The sequence below is a fragment of the Callorhinus ursinus genome, unplaced genomic scaffold (genome assembly GCF_003265705.2).
Source record: "Callorhinus ursinus isolate GAN/ISIS: 27379988/994484 unplaced genomic scaffold, GSC_fseal_2.0 scaffold12, whole genome shotgun sequence".
NCBI classification, from domain to species: Eukaryota; Metazoa; Chordata; class Mammalia; order Carnivora; family Otariidae; genus Callorhinus; species Callorhinus ursinus.
The window spans coordinates 47,444,267-47,463,241 of NW_027397074.1; the positions used below are offsets into that span (position 1 = coordinate 47,444,267).

General features: G+C 37.5%; 1 protein-coding gene and 1 pseudogene across 5 annotated transcripts in view; both read left to right on the forward strand.

Moving 5' to 3' along the window:
- AVL9 (AVL9 cell migration associated) overlaps positions 1-18,975 on the forward strand; it is a 68,460-nt gene that overhangs the window by 10,504 nt on the left and 38,981 nt on the right. For all 5 annotated transcript variants that reach the window (XR_012380277.1, XR_012380276.1, XR_003208605.2 and 2 more), the window contains exons 2-4: positions 13,380-13,500; positions 15,211-15,296; positions 17,632-17,703. Coding sequence is in view for 2 of the 5 variants with exons in the window: in XM_025873107.2 (XP_025728892.1) it covers positions 13,380-13,500; positions 15,211-15,296; positions 17,632-17,703 (279 nt within the window). In the remaining 3 variants the exon portion in view is untranslated. The remainder of the gene's footprint in view (positions 1-13,379; positions 13,501-15,210; positions 15,297-17,631; positions 17,704-18,975) is intronic.
- On the forward strand, positions 10,923-11,311 carry LOC141373804 (NADH dehydrogenase [ubiquinone] 1 beta subcomplex subunit 1-like; annotated as a pseudogene).

Genomic DNA, 18,975 nt, shown 5'->3' on the forward strand with positions numbered 1-18,975 from the left:
CCATGCTCAGGGCAGGATCTGCTTAAGACTCTCCCTCTCCCTCTGCCTTCCCTCCTGACCCCCACCAAATAAATAAATAGATCTTTAAAAAAAAGAAGAAAAAGACCAGTTTCTGTCATTCCACCATGTTTAATACAAATCCTTGTCACATCTCTTCCATTGTAGAGGAACTTTGTATATAGTATTCCTAATATTCCTTTGTACTTTCAGCTCTGATAGATTCTCTTTTACCACTCTGCATGAATAATAGCAAAGTATATCTGGTAATTAAGATGCCTGAGTTTTAGTTTGACGCTAATGGTTATTAGATGTGCAACCTAGGGCAATTGCCTAATGTTTATGGACTTCAGTTTCTTCATCTGTAAAATGAGGGTTTTAAAATAGATGATTGTTAAGATTCCCTTTCACTTACATTATTATAAGATGAAATCAACAAACATTTGCTAAATACCCATCATCACGGTCTACATTCAGAAACGTACCCTTCAATTCAACAGGCAGAACTAGTGTTTGTTGATAGCAGTCTGAAGAGAGGAACTTTCTAGGATGTTGATAATTCTGTGTCTTGATGGAGTGGTTGCCTGTAGCTGTATAAATCATCAAAACCAATGAACTCTGTACACTTAAGATCTTTGCCTTTTATACTTTGCCTTTTATACTTTGTAATAACACCTCAAATCTAAATAATTTAAAATTATTTTTTAGGGCTGGCTCAGTCCACAGAGCTTGCAACTGTTGATCTTGGGGTTGTGAGTTTGAGCTCCATGTTGGTATAGAGATCACTAAAAAATAAATCTTTAAAAAAAAAAGGATTTTTTAACCTTTCTCCTTGCAAAAAAATCACAAAATTCTACATCCTTCAATACTTTTGAAAGGGCTATTTCGGGGGCACCTGGGTGGCTCAGTGGGTTAAGCATTTGCCATCGGCTCAGGTCATGATCTCAGGGTCCTGGGATCAAGTCCTGCATCAGGCTCCCTGCTCAGTGGGGAATCTGCTTCTCCCTCCCCGTTTGCCCCTCCCCCTGTTTATGCTCTCTTTCTCTCAAATAAGTGAATAAAATCTTAAAAAAGAAAGGACTATTTCAAAAACTATTACATGATTTTCTTCATTTAAACTCCTATTTGTGCAGAGCTAGGACTTAGCAAAAATTCTCCATTTGCAGTCTTTGAATTTTGAGCCTTAAAAGTGATAATTGAGGGGAAAAAGAAGAGCTTGAAGAAACAATGGCTCAATCTTTTTTTATGTCCTGTCCTCATGTATTGTGTTAAATAAGCATGGTATCTTCAGAGACATAAAAGCTATAGCTTAATACAAAAACCCAGACATCTCGTGGATGCTAATATAACTTATGTGCTGAAAGCATAAATTTCCATTAAGTACAGTGATTTTCTCCACTCTTTGTAAACAAGTTGTAGCAAAGATTCTAAATTCCATAAAGTATGCCCTAAATATAATTCCTACCTTTGTGAATGATTTAAAAAACTAATAAGAGCTTATACCAATATAAAGTTTAGTCACCATGCAATTTATCATTGCTATTCTATGAAAATATTAGCAATAATAATAGCTGCTGTTTATGGAATGTTTGCTATATACTGAGTACTGTGCTAGGTGTGTGTTTATTATCCCATTTATTCCTCTCAACACACCAAGGTTATATTAGTCGTCTTTTATAGATAAGGAAATTGAGGTTTAGTGGTATTAGATTTTCCTTTTTTTAAAAAGATTTTATTTATTTATTTGACAGAGAGATAGCGACAGCAGAAACACAAGCAGGGGGAGTGGGAGAGGGAGAAGCAGGCTTCCCGTGAGCAGGGAGCCTGATGGAGGGCTCGATCCCAGGACTCTGGGGTCATGACCTGAGCTGAAGGCAGACGCTTAACGACTGAGCCACCCAGGCGCCCCCGCAGTATTTGATTTTCTTAAGGTATAATTTATCAATAGTTAAGTATATACAACTTATGGGTGCAGCTTGATTCATTTTTACATACACACACATCCGTGTAGTCACCCTCCAGATCAAGAGACAGAATTAATTCCAGTACTTCAGAAGATCCATGCAGGCGTTCCCTCCTGGTCATGACTTGCCTGAAGGTTACCACTCTTCTGACCTATGTCACCATAGATTTGTCACTAGTGTCTGTATAATATATTTGTATGCCATCCTGACCCTTTCTCCTGTTAATGGACATGTGAGTTGTTGTTCCCAGTTTGGGGATATTACAAATATAACAACGTTTTACTTTAAAATTTGTGTTTTTTTTTAAACTATCAGGTTTTAAAAACGTTTATGAAAGTTGGTTTTTTTCCCCATGTAGTTATACACATTTGTGCTATATGACCAAAGTGTTTATTTTACTTGGAACCTTGGATAATATAGGAGTTCTGGATTTCTGTAACATAAAAGACCTAGAGAGTCAAATACATTTAAGATCCTTCAAAACTTTTTTACTTCTAAGTAAGAGCTCATAATTAGTAAATACATTTGAAGCTATCTTTACCAAGCTTTACATAAAGTAGCACTACAAAACTAATCTGGTATTACTGGAAATAAATGGCACTTTATTTCTCTGAAACACAAACTCATTGACTCCATATCTGATGGCGTTTCTGATTTGTGAGTTGTAGGTCTGCAAATAATGGTATTTCAATGAATGCCAAATCCTTATAATAATGCTGTTTATTCTCAGATATATTTGAAATGAATGGAGATGAATACTTACTAGTAGAGTTTCTCAATTTCACTCTTCATATGTAAAGATTTTTCCTTTCTGGAAGAAATAATTTTAAAAAGAGCATGGCTCTGTAAAGTCTTTTATAGACTTTTAATTGGCTATGTATACACAGTTTAATGTTAATGAACTTGTATGTTTATGTAAAGTTTCAGTGGTTTTAAAGTAGAAAAACAGGATATTGAAGTCTTAATTTTAGTTCTTCCAAGTGCCTTTAGTATGAAAATCAGCTTTCCTCATATTATGTAGTTAATATTGATAAACAAAATGTCATGTTCCTCCATATAATAGAGTCTTTTTTAAAAAGATTTATTTATTTGAGAGAAATTCACAAACCTGAGATCAAAAGTCACGTGCTCTTCTGACTAAGCCAGCCAGGCACCCCTAAAAAAGTTCTCTATTTAAATTAAAATACACATCATCTGTTTTCTTGTTCATAATCCAAGTACCTCAACTGTTTTTTTTTCTTTTTTTGTTTTTTCTGTTTACAGTCTTGAGGTCTTTTATTTTTTTTTACACTTATCCTGCCATGAATTCTTAGGGAATGGGTTCCAGCAGCTCAGGCTCCTTTCCATTGGTTTTCATAAACTGTGCTTTTCTGGGTGGAGCAGGCTGGCACGCACTTCAGTTGAACCCAAGTACCTCTCTCTCTGGCTTCCTTTTTTTTTCTGATCATTTTCCTTCACATGCTTCAGGAAGCTATCTTGGATCTTTGAGTGCTTAATATGCTAGGTACTTAGGGGCACCTGGTTGGCTCCCTCCGTTAAGCATCTGATGCTTGATTTCGGCTCCTGTCCGGATCTCAGGGTCATTAGTTCAAGCTCTGTATTGGGCTCCATGCTCACCTAGAAAGAAAAAAATATGCTCAGTACTTACATTAATTCTCTTGGCAAGAATCTTGCCCTTGTTTGTTTACAATGCCAACAGCATGCTGGGTAACACTATAGGCTCTTTCAGTGTTGCCATGGTAACATTTGTGGGGCATTCAGTTTTGAACAGTGCCCATTCCCTTCATGTCCACAGCATCGCCTTTCTTGTAGATTCACATGTATGTGGCCAAAGGAACAACTCCATGTTTTTGAAAGGCCTAGAGAATATAGCTGGTGCCTCTCTTTTTCCCTTTGTGTTGGTCATTTTGGTGAATTACTGGAAGATGACAGTTCTAGTCAAAAGGCCCAAGTACCTCATCTTAAAGAAATGTGGAATAGTATAATAGTTCTTTAATTCTAGAAAAAATAGGACTGGCAGCCTTTATTCACTTAAAGATATAAAAGCACATGTTTTAAACTAAGGTACTTGTTTCATTTAATTTTTGTTTTGTTTCCATTTAATTTTAAAAACAATAAAACTTGGTTTTAATTGGCAGGTCTCAGTAGTACCATTGCAGTTTTACAGTATACACTTTATTTTTCTAGGCATCCAGTGCGCTCATGAAACTATAAAATAATGTATCATGCTGAGGTATAGGAATACTAAGCACAATCTGTTTCAGAAATAAACAGCTGACAAGTATAGTCATTTGCCAACTTTTTAAGAGACTAAAGAGGTAAAGTGCCAGTTCTCTTGTAATGTTGACTCTTCTAGAGATTTCGCAAAGCAGATAACTTCAAGAAGACATGTCTTCTCCATCCTGGGTTTTCTTTAAAGAGAAAAACATGACAAGGCCTTGACTTTGGTACCTAAAATGTTTTAACTGTTAAGAAAATAAACAGCTATGCTTCTGAGTTAAGGTGGGTGGAATCCCTGAGGTGCCTGGAAAGGGAGTAGAGGCAGAGCAGCTGACTCAGCATCTCTAGGAAGCATACCTCTTCTGCCATCAGGAGCACTACACATGTGTTTAATTTGTGTGCTCTTTGGCATGGTGGCTTCTCTTAGTTGTATGGTTCTCTACAGTGGAATGGATGTTTCATTGTTAGAAAGCAAACAGAGGGTACTTTTGAAGTATGCAGAGTTCACACCAGGATACTGTGTTACTGTTCTGTTGTTTTCTCAATCTTTTTTTTTTTTTTAATTTTTTTAAAGATTTTATTTACTTATTTATTTATTTGACAGAGAGAGACACAGCGAGAGAGGCAACACAAGCAGGGGGAGTGGGAGGGGGAGAGGCAGGCTTCCCACTGAGCAGGGAGCCCGATGTGGGGCTCGATCCCATGACCCCGGGATCACGACCCGAGCCGAAGGCAGACGCTTAACGACTGAGCCACCCAGGTGCCCCTCAATCTTTTGTTTTTGAGGACCACATAAATGCAGTCTGACTAATGGACACTTTTTTTTTTTAAAGTAGGCTCCATGCCCATTGTGGGGCTAGAACTCACAACCCTGAGATTAAGAGTCACATGTTCTACTGACTGAGCCATCCAGGTGTCCCTAGGGGGTACCTTTACAGTTTGATTTGTAAACTCTGAAAATGGGTGGTAAATTTTTACCATTCAGGGTGTGAACAAACATTACCATTACTTACATAGTTCATTTAGCCTTTAGAAAAATTGCCTTTTTATTCCTTGTGATTAGAGCATCTTTATTCTGCTTTTACGTTTTAGAAATCAGCCGTTGTCTCTTCCCCCCTCTTCTTCTATAACCATGGAAGTATGTAAAATGCTACTACTAATTGGGATAAAAATAGACTCAGTCACGTGAACATGAGTTGACAAAAAAGAGATATTTGACATTTGCAGAATTTAATAACATTACCTTTTGGGGAGACATCTGGTATATCTGTCACACACAGTATGTTCCGATGTCCTACTAGATCTTTTTTTTTTTTTTTTTAGAGGTGGGGAAGGGGCAGAGAGAGAGAGAATCTAAGCAGGCTCTATGCCCAGCTCCACTAGAGGCAGGGCTGGATCTCACAACCCTGAGATCATCACCTGAGCCGAAATCAAGAGTCCGACACTTAATCAACTGAGCCACCCAGGCACCCCCAGATACTTTTTTTGATCTCAAATTTAACTTAAGAGTTTGGGCTGTGAACTTCCATTATTTAATAGTAACCCTACTAGATGATAATCATTCTGTTTCTTTTTTTTTTTTTTTTTAAGTCTTTGGAGATTTACTTTGGTTTTGTCAATGATTTTTTCACATAGACTTAGGGCTGCCATATACACCTGTACAGACTTTGCACAGCGTAGCTGCAGGGAGAACCCTTCCCATAAAGTGTACGGTTGGTGGTTCCCACTGGAGTTGTGCAGTGAGGTAGCTTACTATAGCTACCTTTACTTTTCTTTTTTTTTAAATTAACATGTAATGTATTATTTGTTTCAGGGGTAACTACCTTTACTTTTCATGGTATTGCTTAGTTTAATTAGCATTAGGGTCTAAATTGCCTTTTGATTCAACTGAGTATTTGAGAATCTCAGGTAACTTCCATGAGAATTTCTCTTAAGCCTCTGTGCCATGAACTGTATCTGTCTGGATTATTTTGGACATATCCAAAGGGGAGTTTATAGAGTATTCAGTATTCAAAATATGAAGATTATACGATTTAAGATTTTACAGTCCCAATGATTGGGAAATAATGGCCTTTGTTTTGTTTTCCCCAGACACCAACTGGGTATCCTACAATTCAATCCTATTCTGCACTAACTACCCAGAGTTAGTGTCAAACTCCATAAGTTTAAGGACTCAGTCCCCCAAGATATCCTCACTTGAGATGCCAGGCCTGAGTCCAGTTTAGCCACAAATTCAGGGGTTTTCATGGCCCCGTCTCAGGTTCTGTAATTTGCCAGAACAACTAGAACTAAGGAAAATGCTGCTTACCTTTACTGGTTTATTATAAAGGACACAACTCTGGAACAGCCAAGTGAGAGAGATGCATAGGACCAGATGTGGTGGATGGGGTACAGAGCTTCCATGCCCTCACTGGAAATGCTAGCCTCCTGGCACCTCATTGTCTTCACTAACCCAGAATCTCGGAGTCCTATTGTTTAGCGGATTTTTTTTTTTTTTAAGATTTTATTTATTTATTTGTCAGAGACACAGTGAGAGAGGGAATACAAAGCAGGGGGATTGGGAGAGGGAGAAGCAGGCTTCCCGCTGAGCAGGGAGCCCGATGTGGGGCTCGATCCCAGGACCCTGGGACCATGACCTGAGCCGAAGGCAGACGCTTAATGACTGAGCACCCAGGTGCCCTGTTTAGGGGATTTTATGGAAGTTTCATTACATAGGCATGATTGATTTAGTCATTAGTTATTGGTGATTGTACTTAATCTCCAGCCCCTCTGCCCTCCCTGGAGGTCTGCCTTTCTGGTGACCAGGCCCCATCCTAAAGCTATTTAGTAGACCGACCACTACCAAGTCCCCTCATTAGATACACCCAGGTACAGTTGAAATTGTCTTGTAAATAACAAAAGGTGCTCCCTTCACTCAGGAAATTCAGGGTTTTAGGAATTGTAGGCCCAAAACCAAGGACAGGACCCAGTATATATTTTTTATTATGCCGTACTTGAATAGTACTAAACAGTTTATAAAGATGTAAGAAGAAAAAAAAAACCTAGAAAAAAAGTTCAACAATAGAGGATTGATTAATGAAACAATACTAAATCACCATGAAAATTGTTGTATATGTGTAGATACAGAACGGAGTTTGTGAACTGTTTTGAACTTGATTAGCATCTTCAGCAGTTTCCAAATGCAAGAATTTAGTGGTAGCAAGTAACACCAGCAGAATTCTAGAGAGCTGACAGCACAGTACAGGCAGTGTACAATTTATGAGAAAGTTGTGCCCCAAAAGTTAGCTGTTTGAAATTTTGAATACATTCTACCTGTCAAGAAACAAAAATTCAACTGAGTAAATGTGAGGATCTAATTGGCTTGGGACGCCTGGGTGGCTCAATTGTTAAGCATCTGCCTTTGGCTCAGGTCATAATCCCAGGGTCCTGGCTCCCTGCTCGTTGGGAAGCCTGCTTCTCCCTCGCCCCCTGCTTGTGTTCCCTCTCTCGCTGTGTCTCTTTCTGTCAAATAAAAGCTTTAAAAAAAAAAAAAAAAACTAATTGGCTTTATTAAGTGATTTGTTGAATTGGGTAGCATCCCACCTAGCAAGTAGGGGGAACTCCAAGGAGTTGTACAAAATGGAAGGATTTTATAGAAGGAGGGTAGGGCAAGTTATTAGCAAAAGAGAAGGAAGGATTGTTCCAGGGCCCGGTCACTTTCCCTTGGGAGAAGGGGGTGGTGTTCTCTTAGGTAAATCACCTCCTCTTCCTTTGTAGGGAGAGAGAGGGCCCATATGACAGATTACCTCATAGGGTGCTGATCAGAAAGTTCCAGACTCACTAGTTAAGACTACATTTTGTGGGGAGGTTGGAATTTATGGTTAAGTGTTAGGTTTGGTTTTTTTTTAAGATTTTATTTATTTATTTGACAGAGAGAGACAGCCAGAGAGAGAACACAAGCAGGCTAAGTGGGGGAGAGAGAAGCAGGCTTCCTGCTGAGCAGGGAGCCCGATGCAGGGCTCCATCCCAGGACCCTGGGATCATGACCTGAGCCGAAGGCAGACGACGCTTAACGACTGAGCCACCCAGGCGCCCCAGGTGTTAGGTATTAAGCCGTTTGGTGACTTGGCCTAAGTGGCTTGGGCCTGTGGGTTTCCTTTTAATACCCCAAAGAAACAATATTATAAGTAATCTGGGCCCAAGTCAGCCTAAAGCCAACCTAATTTTACCCATGGAATTCTTGGAGTATATGTAGTATCTACACTTACAACAATTTTATGAGTTGACTTCATTTTAAGTTCCAACTAGAGTCACCCAAAACAGATCTTCATTCAGTAGAATGAGGAGTTGAGAGAATATATTGAACATAGCAAACAATCAGATATTAAACTCTGGCTGTTGGTAACTTGTTAAACTAAGTCTTCAGAAAGGAAGACAGATTTCTGTATCTCCCTTTGTGTCCAAAAGGATAGGATGGAAATAAGATTTCCTTCAAAAGCTAGGAGCTATTTGTGGTTATCTTTTTTTTTTTTTTAACTGTAAAAGAAATGCATATCCATTTAAAAATAAATGCTAGTTTACTTAAAAGTAATGATAATCTCAACTTATTGCCAAGTGATGCAGAAAAAGTGTGTGTATACACATGCAACACAGATAAAAGCACATGTGGCCAAAAAATTAGCAGTTTGTGAATATAGATGATGTTTATAAGGTTGTTTATTTTCTTTCAACTTCTCTGTAAGTTTGAAATTTTCCCAAAAAAGAAGATGGAGATTAAAAAAAAAAAACAACAAACAGGAATATTCCTTTATCTCCAATTCCCAATTTTAGTATATGTGCTGCCGAAGCGAAGCACCCTTTATCTCCAATTCCCAACCCTATCCATTCTCCAGAGGTAAACTGTTAGCAGTCAAGCTTGTATCTTTTCAAGCAAGTTTTTAAAAAATTCATTTAGAAAGATACAGAAGTATAATTTTTTGCATAAATGGAATCATAGTATACATAGGATTATACTGTATTTACTGATATTCTGCTTGCTTTTTAAATTTAACAGTATGTACTGGTTTTCTATTGCTGTGTAATAAATTACCACAAACTTAGTGACTTAAAACAACACAAATATAGAGTTTTGGAGGTCAGAAATCTCTCTGGGCTAAAATCAAGCAGGGCTGTGTTTCTTCAGGGCACTTAGGGAAAATCGATTTTATTGCTTTTTTCCAACTTTTTAGAGTCTCCTCCAGTCCTTGGCTCATGGTCCCCTCCTCAGTCTTCAAAGCATCTTGAAGCTTAGCATCTTCAGATATCTTTGACACTTCTCTCTTAAAAGGACCCTTGTGAAATCAGTGGGCCCACTTGAATAACCCCCATCTTAAGATCTTTAATTGTGTCTGCAAAGTCCCTTTTGCTTTGTAAGGTAACATATAGACAGATTTCAGGGATAAGACATGGACATCTCTGGAGGGCTCTTATTTTACCTACCACACTGTATATCATACCTAGCTTGCTTTATCAGTATATGTGAATCTAACATTCTTTTTAACAACTGTATAGAACTGATGTAAAATTTATGTAATCACTCTTATGAATATTTAGTTTTCTAATTTTTATGTGACAATAAATCCTACTAGGAACATTCTTGTACATATCTGTGTGAATATATCAGTGTACCTGCGGGATAAATTCCTAAAACTGCTGGGTCAAAGGGTAAATGTGTTACTGATTTGATAATATTGCCAAATTGCCTTCCATACTGTTCTACCAGTTCACCTTCCCATAGCCACACCTATTTATTTCCCCATACTCTTGTAAACACAAAATATTAATAATCTTTTTCATGTTTTTAATATAGTAAAAATTTTATTCCAAGTTGCATTTCCATCAAAAATGAGGTTGAGCATTATTGTATTACTTTCTTTTGGAATTTCAGATTAAACATTTTGGACATAAAGAACAACATATTTCATGATGGACTTCTGAGAATTTGGGTCCATGATGTTTGTATTTATTTAAAAGCATGTTTACACTATACTAAATGTTTTTTAAATAAAATAGCTATACATTAAGGTCAGTGGCTTCCCAAAAGAAAACATGTAATAATTACCAAGACTTCTTAATAAGTAAGTGTATATTGGGCTTTGTTATTGATTACAATAAAACACAATAATTTATTTCCTTGTTTCTAGGTTTTGTTTTGTTTTTTCTTGGTGTTGAAGTAATTCTGAATTTTTTTTTTTAACTCTGTAACTACCAGCTTCATAGTATCAGCTTTGAATAAGTCTCCATTACCTCTTTGTCACATTCTACTTTCCTCCACACAATATGTGAAATCTCTGTGATACATAGAAAAGATAGAGAAATGCAAAATGTAATTTGAGATTATCTATACTCAGCCTTCAGCTAACTGATCTTAAATGACTGATCTCTGAGAGAAAAGTTATTCCATCCATAACTCAAACCTTTTAAAAATCCTTTCAAACTGAAAACAATGGTTGCTTCTGAAGGTAGGGGCAGGAAGATGACTGGGTGGCCAGAGTGGTAGTGTCAAGGGTGGGAGGGAGTCTTCTTAGTGTATAGTCCTTCTTAGTATTTTTAAAGATTGTAAATATGGACCTAGGTCACCTATTTAAAAAATCATTTTTAAAGCTCTTTTATAATTCTCATGTGACTCAAGTGGCAGCTTGATTCATTCCATTGAGGTGTGGGAATATGAGCCTCATATCTCTCCACATTAAAGGTAGGATCTAAAAGTGATTCTTGGGTTGGGTCGTCGCTGCACTTGGTCGTGGGGTCGTTTTTGGCATCAAGGCCGCAGCACTCAGGATGAACATAATTCAGATTGTTCATGACCACTGGGTACATATACTTGTGCCCATGGGGTTTGTCCTTGGTTGTTACCTAGACAGAATGATGAAAAGCTGACTGCCTTCCGGAACAAAAGTTTGTTGTTTAAAAGGGAATTGAGACCCAATGAAGAAGTCACCTGGAAGTAAAGGCCCCCATGACTGAATTACAGAATGTTCATATTTTAAAAATTAGGAGAGAAATAACACATTCGTTATTTAGTTTGAAGTGTGATTCTTTTTATGCCGAAGCAGTCTTCCACATTTCAAGTAATAGGCACACTTAGCTTAAAAATAAATTATTGAGTACTTGGAAAAAAAAATAAAAGTGATTCTTAATCTCAAATTCCAACTTTAGTGTATACAGTTGACCCTCGAACAATGTGGGGGTTAGAGCTGCCATGTATAACTTTTGACTCCCCCAAAACTTTACTAATAGCCTGTTGACTGGAAGCCTCACTGATAACATGAACAGTTGATTAATACATATTTTGGATGTTATTTGTATCATATATTGTATTCTTACAATAAAGTAAGCTAAAGAAAATGTTAAAATCATACAGAAGGGAAAATACATTATAGTACTGTACTGTATTAAAATTTACCTGTATGTGGACCTATGTGGTTGAAAACTGTGTTCAAGGAGCAACTGTATATTACTGCTATTGCAGTATAAATTCCTGCATAAATATATTTTGAAAGAAAATTAAATGTAAATCACTTAGAACTTATAAATCAATATGATAATCCAAGTCCCATGCGTTTAATTCTTCCTCTCCAAAAGTCTCATTGAAGTAACAAAAAGAAATAGAAACACAGAGAAAATGCTGATAAACTTGGGTAATCAGAAGCCGAGGGTGTATACTAAAAACTTTATTTCTAAAGGACACAGTGTTGGAGAGATTTCTTTGAACTTTTCATTGATCGGTTCTCAATATTTAAAAAAAAAACCTGAAATGTTGATTAATGCTCGCCCATTCAATCCTCCTGCCAACCCCCATGAAAAACATAGCTCAGAGCTACAAGTATTGTGAGCAAGGGAGCCAGTTTTTTTGTTTTGTTTTGTTTTTTTGTTTTTTTTGCAAGGGAGACAGTTGATGGGAAGCAAACCTAGACCTTGGCTCACACTTCTCAGGCTTCTTTGTTGGACCTCTTCTACTCAATTCAGTAGGATGTTGGTTTTTCTCAGGGTTTCATGGCTTCAATTACCATCTATTTGATGATAGTTCCCAAGTGTAAATCTCCAGGCCAGTCACCACCACTCTACCCCCTATCCTCCTATGCACATTAAAATCTAAACACCTTTAAATCAGAAAGATGAAAAGACTTACAAATCTTTCCTCTTTTCATTCCTTTTTTCTTTTTCCTCTTATGTATAAGCAGGTTTGCTGATAATGCCAAATGGCATTAGTAAGTGTGGCTTATCCTTACATCTGTCATTCAGAGTTTAAAAGTATTTTTGCCAGGGGGCGCCTGGGTGGCTCAGTTGGTTGAGCATCGGACTCTTGATTTTGACTCAGGTTGTAATCTTAGGGTCATGAGATCCAGCCCTGCTTTGGCTCTGAGCTAAATATGGAGTCAGCTTGGGATTCTTTCTCTCCCTCTGCCCCCCTCCCGACAGGCACTCTCTCTTGCTCTCTAAAGTAAATAAAATTTTTTTAAAGATTTTGTTAATTTATTTGCTAGCAAGAGTGTACACACGTGTGCAAGAGAGAGAGTACAGAGGGAGAAACAGGCTCCCCAATGAGCAAGGAGCCCAATGCGGGGCTCGATCCCAGTACCCTGGGATCATGACCTGAACCGAAGGCAGACACTTAACCGACTGAGCCACCCCAGCGTCCCTAAAGTAAATAAATCTTAAAAATTTATTTCTGCGAGGGCTCCTGGGTGGCTCAGTCAGTTAGGCTGTGGACTTGAGATATTGTCTCAGGTCATGATCCCATGGGTCATGAGATAGAGCCCTGTGTTGAGCTCCACACAGCGGGAAGTCTGCTTGAGAGTTTCTCCCTCTGCCCCTCCCCCCATTTGCGCATGCTCTCAATTGCGCTCTCTCAAATCAAAAAATCTTAAAGTATTTTTGCGGTGCGCCTGGGTGGCTCAGTCGTTAAGCGTCTGCCTTCAGCTCGGGTCATGATCCCAGAGTCCTGGGATCGAGCCCCGCATTGGGCTCCCTGCTCAGCGGGAAGCCTGCTTCTCCCTCTCCCACTCCCTCTGCTGTGTTCCCTCTCTCGCTGTGTCTCTCTCTCTCTCTCTCTCTGTCAAATAAATAAAATCTTTTTTTAAAAAAAGTATTTTTATAGTATTTTTGCCTATCCTGATAGGCAAAATGCTCCCTTTGATCATGATAAAACCTTTTGGCTAACATTGCTTACTATTTTAGGTTGAATTCTCTTACCCGCCCCTGATTCCAGGAGATGGACATGACAGCCACACTTTACCTGAAGAATGGAAATATTTGCCCTTCCTTGCCTTACCAGATGGCGCACACAACTACCAAGAAGGTATGTAAACAATGGAACAATTAGGTGCCTTTTTTTTTTTTTTAATTTACCAAGACATCTTAGATTCTAAGTATTTTGGTAAATCAAAGGCCTTTGGCTTCTTGTGACTATTCATAAAATATTTTAAATGCTTGTTTGGAGATGACTAGTCATGCACTGGAAGATTTCCAGAGGAGTGCTGGGCTTATGTTGGTAATGTTAGTGAACGTTGGCCACTCTTTTGCCAGGAGCCCTGGCCAAAGTAAGTGGCCAGATTAGGACGTCTGCTGCTGGTAGCACTTCCTACATTCATACCTCAGACTCCTCTCGGAGGGAAACTAAAGGGCTTACCTGTACTGGCTACCAATTGACTAGGGCTCTAGCTGCAAACTTATTAGGTTAGTACTCCAATGCCTACCTGGGATTGCTTCTCCACCCCTGGAGCCACTGCTATTGCAGTGCTCTGCTTAAGTTTACATGTAAGGGGTGGCTGGCTGGCTTAGTTGGTAGAGCGTGAGACTCTTGATCTTGGGATTGTAAATTCAAGCCCCATATTGGGTGTAAAAAAAGTTTGCAGATAAGAGGAACATGTTAACACCCTCAGAGAAAAAGCAATGCTGTGAAATTAGTCTCCTATGACCCTATAAATGAGTGCTTTGGCTCAACAAAGGACGTTTTATTATGGCGTGGACTCTAGCAAAACACCAGATTAAACTTGGTTTAATTACCTCTTATACTTAATAATTTTCATATGAAATGAAGCAAATGTTACTGTGCAGTTTAGTGTAAAATTTAAATACATTATTTTAAACCTTGCAAATCTTTTCTTCCTAACTTTTTTATTATGAAAGCTTTTAAACATACAGAAAAGTTGAAAGAATAGTATAGTGAATATCCCACAGATTTTCTTTATATTTATGTGTGTGTACAGTTTTGCCTCTCCTATTTGAAAGTCTAACACCATGTTGTAGAGATTATGACAACTAAATGTTGTAGACATTTAGTTTACCTCTAAATACTTCAGCATGCACTCCTAAGAGTAAGATCATTCCTCAGGATAACTTCCAGTACCATTATGACTGCTAAGAGATTTAACAGTAATTTGAATATATCTAATATCTAATCTATGTTCAAATTTCTCCAGTTATTCCAAGAATTTCTTGGATCTATCCAAGATTCATGTGTTACCTTTTGTTTGTATGATTCTATACCTCTTTTAATCTGAAATAAAATATTTTCCTTTTAATTTTTTTAATTTAAATTCAATTAATTAACATATAATGTATTATTCGTTTCAGAGGTAGAGGTCAGTGATTCATCAGTCTTACACCCAGTGTTCATTATATCACGTGCCCTCCTTAATGTCCATCACCCAGTTACCCCATCCCCTCACCCGGCCCCCCTCCAGCAACCCTCAGTTTGTTTCCTATGATTAAGAGTCTTTTATGGTTGGTTAAGTATTTTCTGAGATAAGTGATTGTAGTTTCAATATTAACCTGTTATAATTCAGCCCCTTGGGCTTTTTGAGAATGTGCATGAATGAATGTACGTGGTAAGGCAGTAAGATGGATTCTAAGAAACCAGTGGTTGTGATGCTAGAAGTAGGTATGACATGGGTTCCTTGTTACATCATCATTTTGGTTGTAATTAACTGTATTATACTTCAGTCTACATTATTTATTAATAAGGGTAATTCACTTTGGTATTTACATTTTTCTGTGTGTCTCTTAGATACTGTGTTTTTTCACTTGCCACCCAGAAATGGAAACGGAGCCACAGTGTATGGTATCTCCTGTTATCGACAGATTGAAGCCAAGGTATGGTAGTTACAATGAACAACAACAGAAAACACTGGTATTATTTTAGATTTTTATAAACAATTTGAAGTTGTTTTCCCAATAGTACCAGTTTATTCACATGAATGTTTTTGTAAGTTGACATAGGTAACTATAATTACCATAAAATATTTTGTCCATTGTTTTTATATAGTGATACCTAAATTATCCATTTGTCTTCCAATACTGTATTTAAACTTTATAGTGTCCTTGAATTTTCTTTTTCTAGTGTTTGGTATATAATTTAGAAAAATGAAGTGATAATGTATGTTGTTCTTTAAGCAGCTGTTTAGAATTAGGGGAAAATACTTGAGTACTTTTGAAATACTTGCATGTTATCTTAATTATCTACAACTAAGATTTTGTTAATTCTTAAATTACCTGCCAGCTTAATTCCTGAATTACTATAATAACTCTAATTAATAAATTCACATAAGCCAAAATGGGTAGCTTCCCCTTTCATATGGCTTGCTTCTGAGCAGCACTGGTTTTTTGTGGTGAAGACGCTGAGTAAAAATCTCTTGCCTATCATGACATCATTAATACTCTAAAGTAGTGAGTGTTTCTCAACTTCAGCTATACATTGGAGTCACCTGGAGAGCTTTAAATAGTAGAAAGACTGGGTCCCAACCCCAGAGATTCTGATTTAATGTTATGGTTCTCAGGAGTTTTAAAAGCTCCTCAGGTGATTCCAGTATGTAGCCAAGATTGCAAACCACTGCTCTAAAACAGTGATTTTTAACCAGAATTACTTGGAGACTTTCTTTTTTTTTTAAATACATTTCCTGACCTTTCCTTTTGCGGTGACTAAATTAGAATCTCTGGGAGTAGGGCCTAGGCAATTATAAGTTTTAAAAGCTTCCTCAGGTGAATAATTAAGTTAATCTTTTAAAATTTTCATTAGCTTTTTTTAATGACCTTTCAAACATGCAGATAAATTAAAAGAATTGTATGATGAACACCTGTATGCCCACCGTCTAGATTCAACAAATGTCAGCTTTGTGTGTGTGTCTGTATTTTTCCCTGAACCATTTCAAAATAAACTGCAGGTGCAAATTCCACCATACCCAAAGTAGTTAACTACTTGAAACAGCCCTTCACACACAGGGCCTAATATAGGACACACCTAGTAAATATTTACAGAATGAATAACTGAATTTAAAGATAAAGATAAACCTGAGAGTAAGAGTTAGCCTGATAGCTTTGTACATTTGATTGCTTCATATACCCTTCATGTACATTTCTATGAGATGAACTGAGTTGCCCCCAACCCTTTCTCGGAAATCTGTACCTTTTAGTCTCATCCCCTCTAGGTTGTGTAAACACTAGTAAAATTCTCCAAAGCTGTCAACATTAACAACAGTTGTCGTGCTCTGCATAGCCTTTAAATGGCATTTCATACTGCCTGTCTTCCTCACCCCTTGGGTCTGACCCACTCCACAATATGTTGAGGTTGCCATTTTCTCCAAATTTTTCTATCCTCACCTGATAACCAGAGGGATGATAAGATAGGTATCCAAAGGACCTATAACGTAGGAAAAAGATTGATTCCCTTTGAATGAAAGTGAGACCTGATAGATGAATCCAATCAAGGCAGAGAGGTAGAAAACGGATTGAAGGAAGGCTCTATTCTTAGTTTAATGACTGGTCATCAGTCATCAGTCAGTTGAAGACACTGAGGCCCCTTGGTCCTCAGGACAGGTCCAAAGAGATGTCAGGCAGTACATACAGAGGGGAAGAAAAGTTCTAACTTTCCTCACAGATTATCTGAGATTGATCAAATGAACGCTTGTTCCTTACTAGCAGAGAACTTATTGACATCTCATGTGGTCATCCTCAGAATCATCAAGGCATGAGTTACGGCTCAGGGCTGGTCCACAATACTATTTTGCCAGGATAAACTCCAGGCAGCATTGAACCACCTTAACAAAACTGTTGCCAGTTCTTCTGTCTTGGGAGTTTTAAACTAGCCCCTTCTCACCAGGAACAGTAGTCTCTGAAAGGATGCCCATTTTCAAACCAGAATCAAGGACATTTGATTTGCATTATGGGTGTGGCAACTTACACATAAAGTATTCTCCATCATACAGTAAATTCCTTGAGAGTAGGAACTATCTCTCATGGTTACATTCCTAGTGCCACCAGATTCTGGCACAGTTTCCTGGCTGACTCATTCAATAAATATTTTCTGAGATTCTCAATAAATTTGGAGTTTAAATGTAAGAAATTTTTTCTACCTGACTGCTATTTTTATATTGAAAGATAATGATTTTTAAATATTTCTATGAAATATTTCTAATGATGACTGTTTACATAGGCATTGAAAGTACGGCAAGCAGATATCACCAGAGAGACCGTTCAGAAAAGTGTCTGTGTTCTAAGCAAGTTGGTAAGAGACCAAATAACTCATTAATGTGTTTGTTAAATATTCGTGTCAGATTTTTACTTGAGAATAAGGCATTATTAGAATAAGGAGAGATTTATGGAAACAGTAATAGATTAAAATTCATCAGGGGCTCTTATTCTTGTGCATCTCCTCTTTCTCTTTGCCTTTCAGCAGTTTTACTCTCATTTGCACCTCTACCCACAACTAGATAAGACGAAGGAAATGTCCTAACTAGGTATTTGGAAAAGAGGTTGACACTTGACCAAAATGAGGTAGCTAATATATTTCATTTATCCATTTTTATTTTGTTTTTAAGACTTTGGATAAATAATATATTACTAAAACTCAAAATATAATCGCTCAGATTTTATTGATGATATAAAAGTACATGACTTTTGCTATGAAAAATTGTAACCTTAACTTGCTCTTTAAAAACTTAAAATTTGGGGACACCTGGGGTGGCTCAGTCAGTTAAGCGTCTGACTCTTGATTTCAGCTCAGGTCATGATCTCAAGAGTTGTAAGGTTGAGCTCAGGGTCGGGCTCTGTGCTCAGCAGGAGGTCAGCTTGGGATTCTCTCGCTCCCTCTCCCCCTCCTCGTGTGGGCACGCTCTTGCTCTCTCTAAAAAATAGATAAAATCTTGGGGTATCTGGGTGGCTCAGATGGTTAAGCGTCTGCCTTTGGCTCATCCTGGGATCAAGCCCCACATCGGGCTCCTGGCTCAGCAGGAGCCTGCTTCTCCCTCTCCCTCTGCCTCTCTCCCTACTCATGCTCTCTATCTCTGTGTCTCAAATGAATAAATAAAATCTTTTAAAAAAAAAGATAAAATCTTTTAAAAGTTTTTGAGGAACAGAAATGACAATGAATTATACAATAACAATACTTTAAAATTGTTTCATCTGTGTACAATTTGATCAGATGCAAGTGTATAATTTTAACTTTATTTTTTGAAGAAAATATAGAACATTTATTTTTCATAACTCTTCATTAAATCATTTGTAATTTTCCTTTTTTTTATTAATGGGAGAATAACACCTTTACCAGTAACACCAAATGACTAATTCTACATGTAAATATAATCTCCCAGATCTCCTTTGTGGGGAAAAATCCAGATCTCTATCATATTAATTGTCTGATAGCGGTATGATTACTGAATACAAACGTTTCTGCATTTAACCTAAATCAAAATGGAGAATATTTCATTTGCCTAGTCACCGCATGTATGTAGGTTTTGTTTATTTCTTCTGCATTGTCCAGTTTCTTTTTTATTTTTAG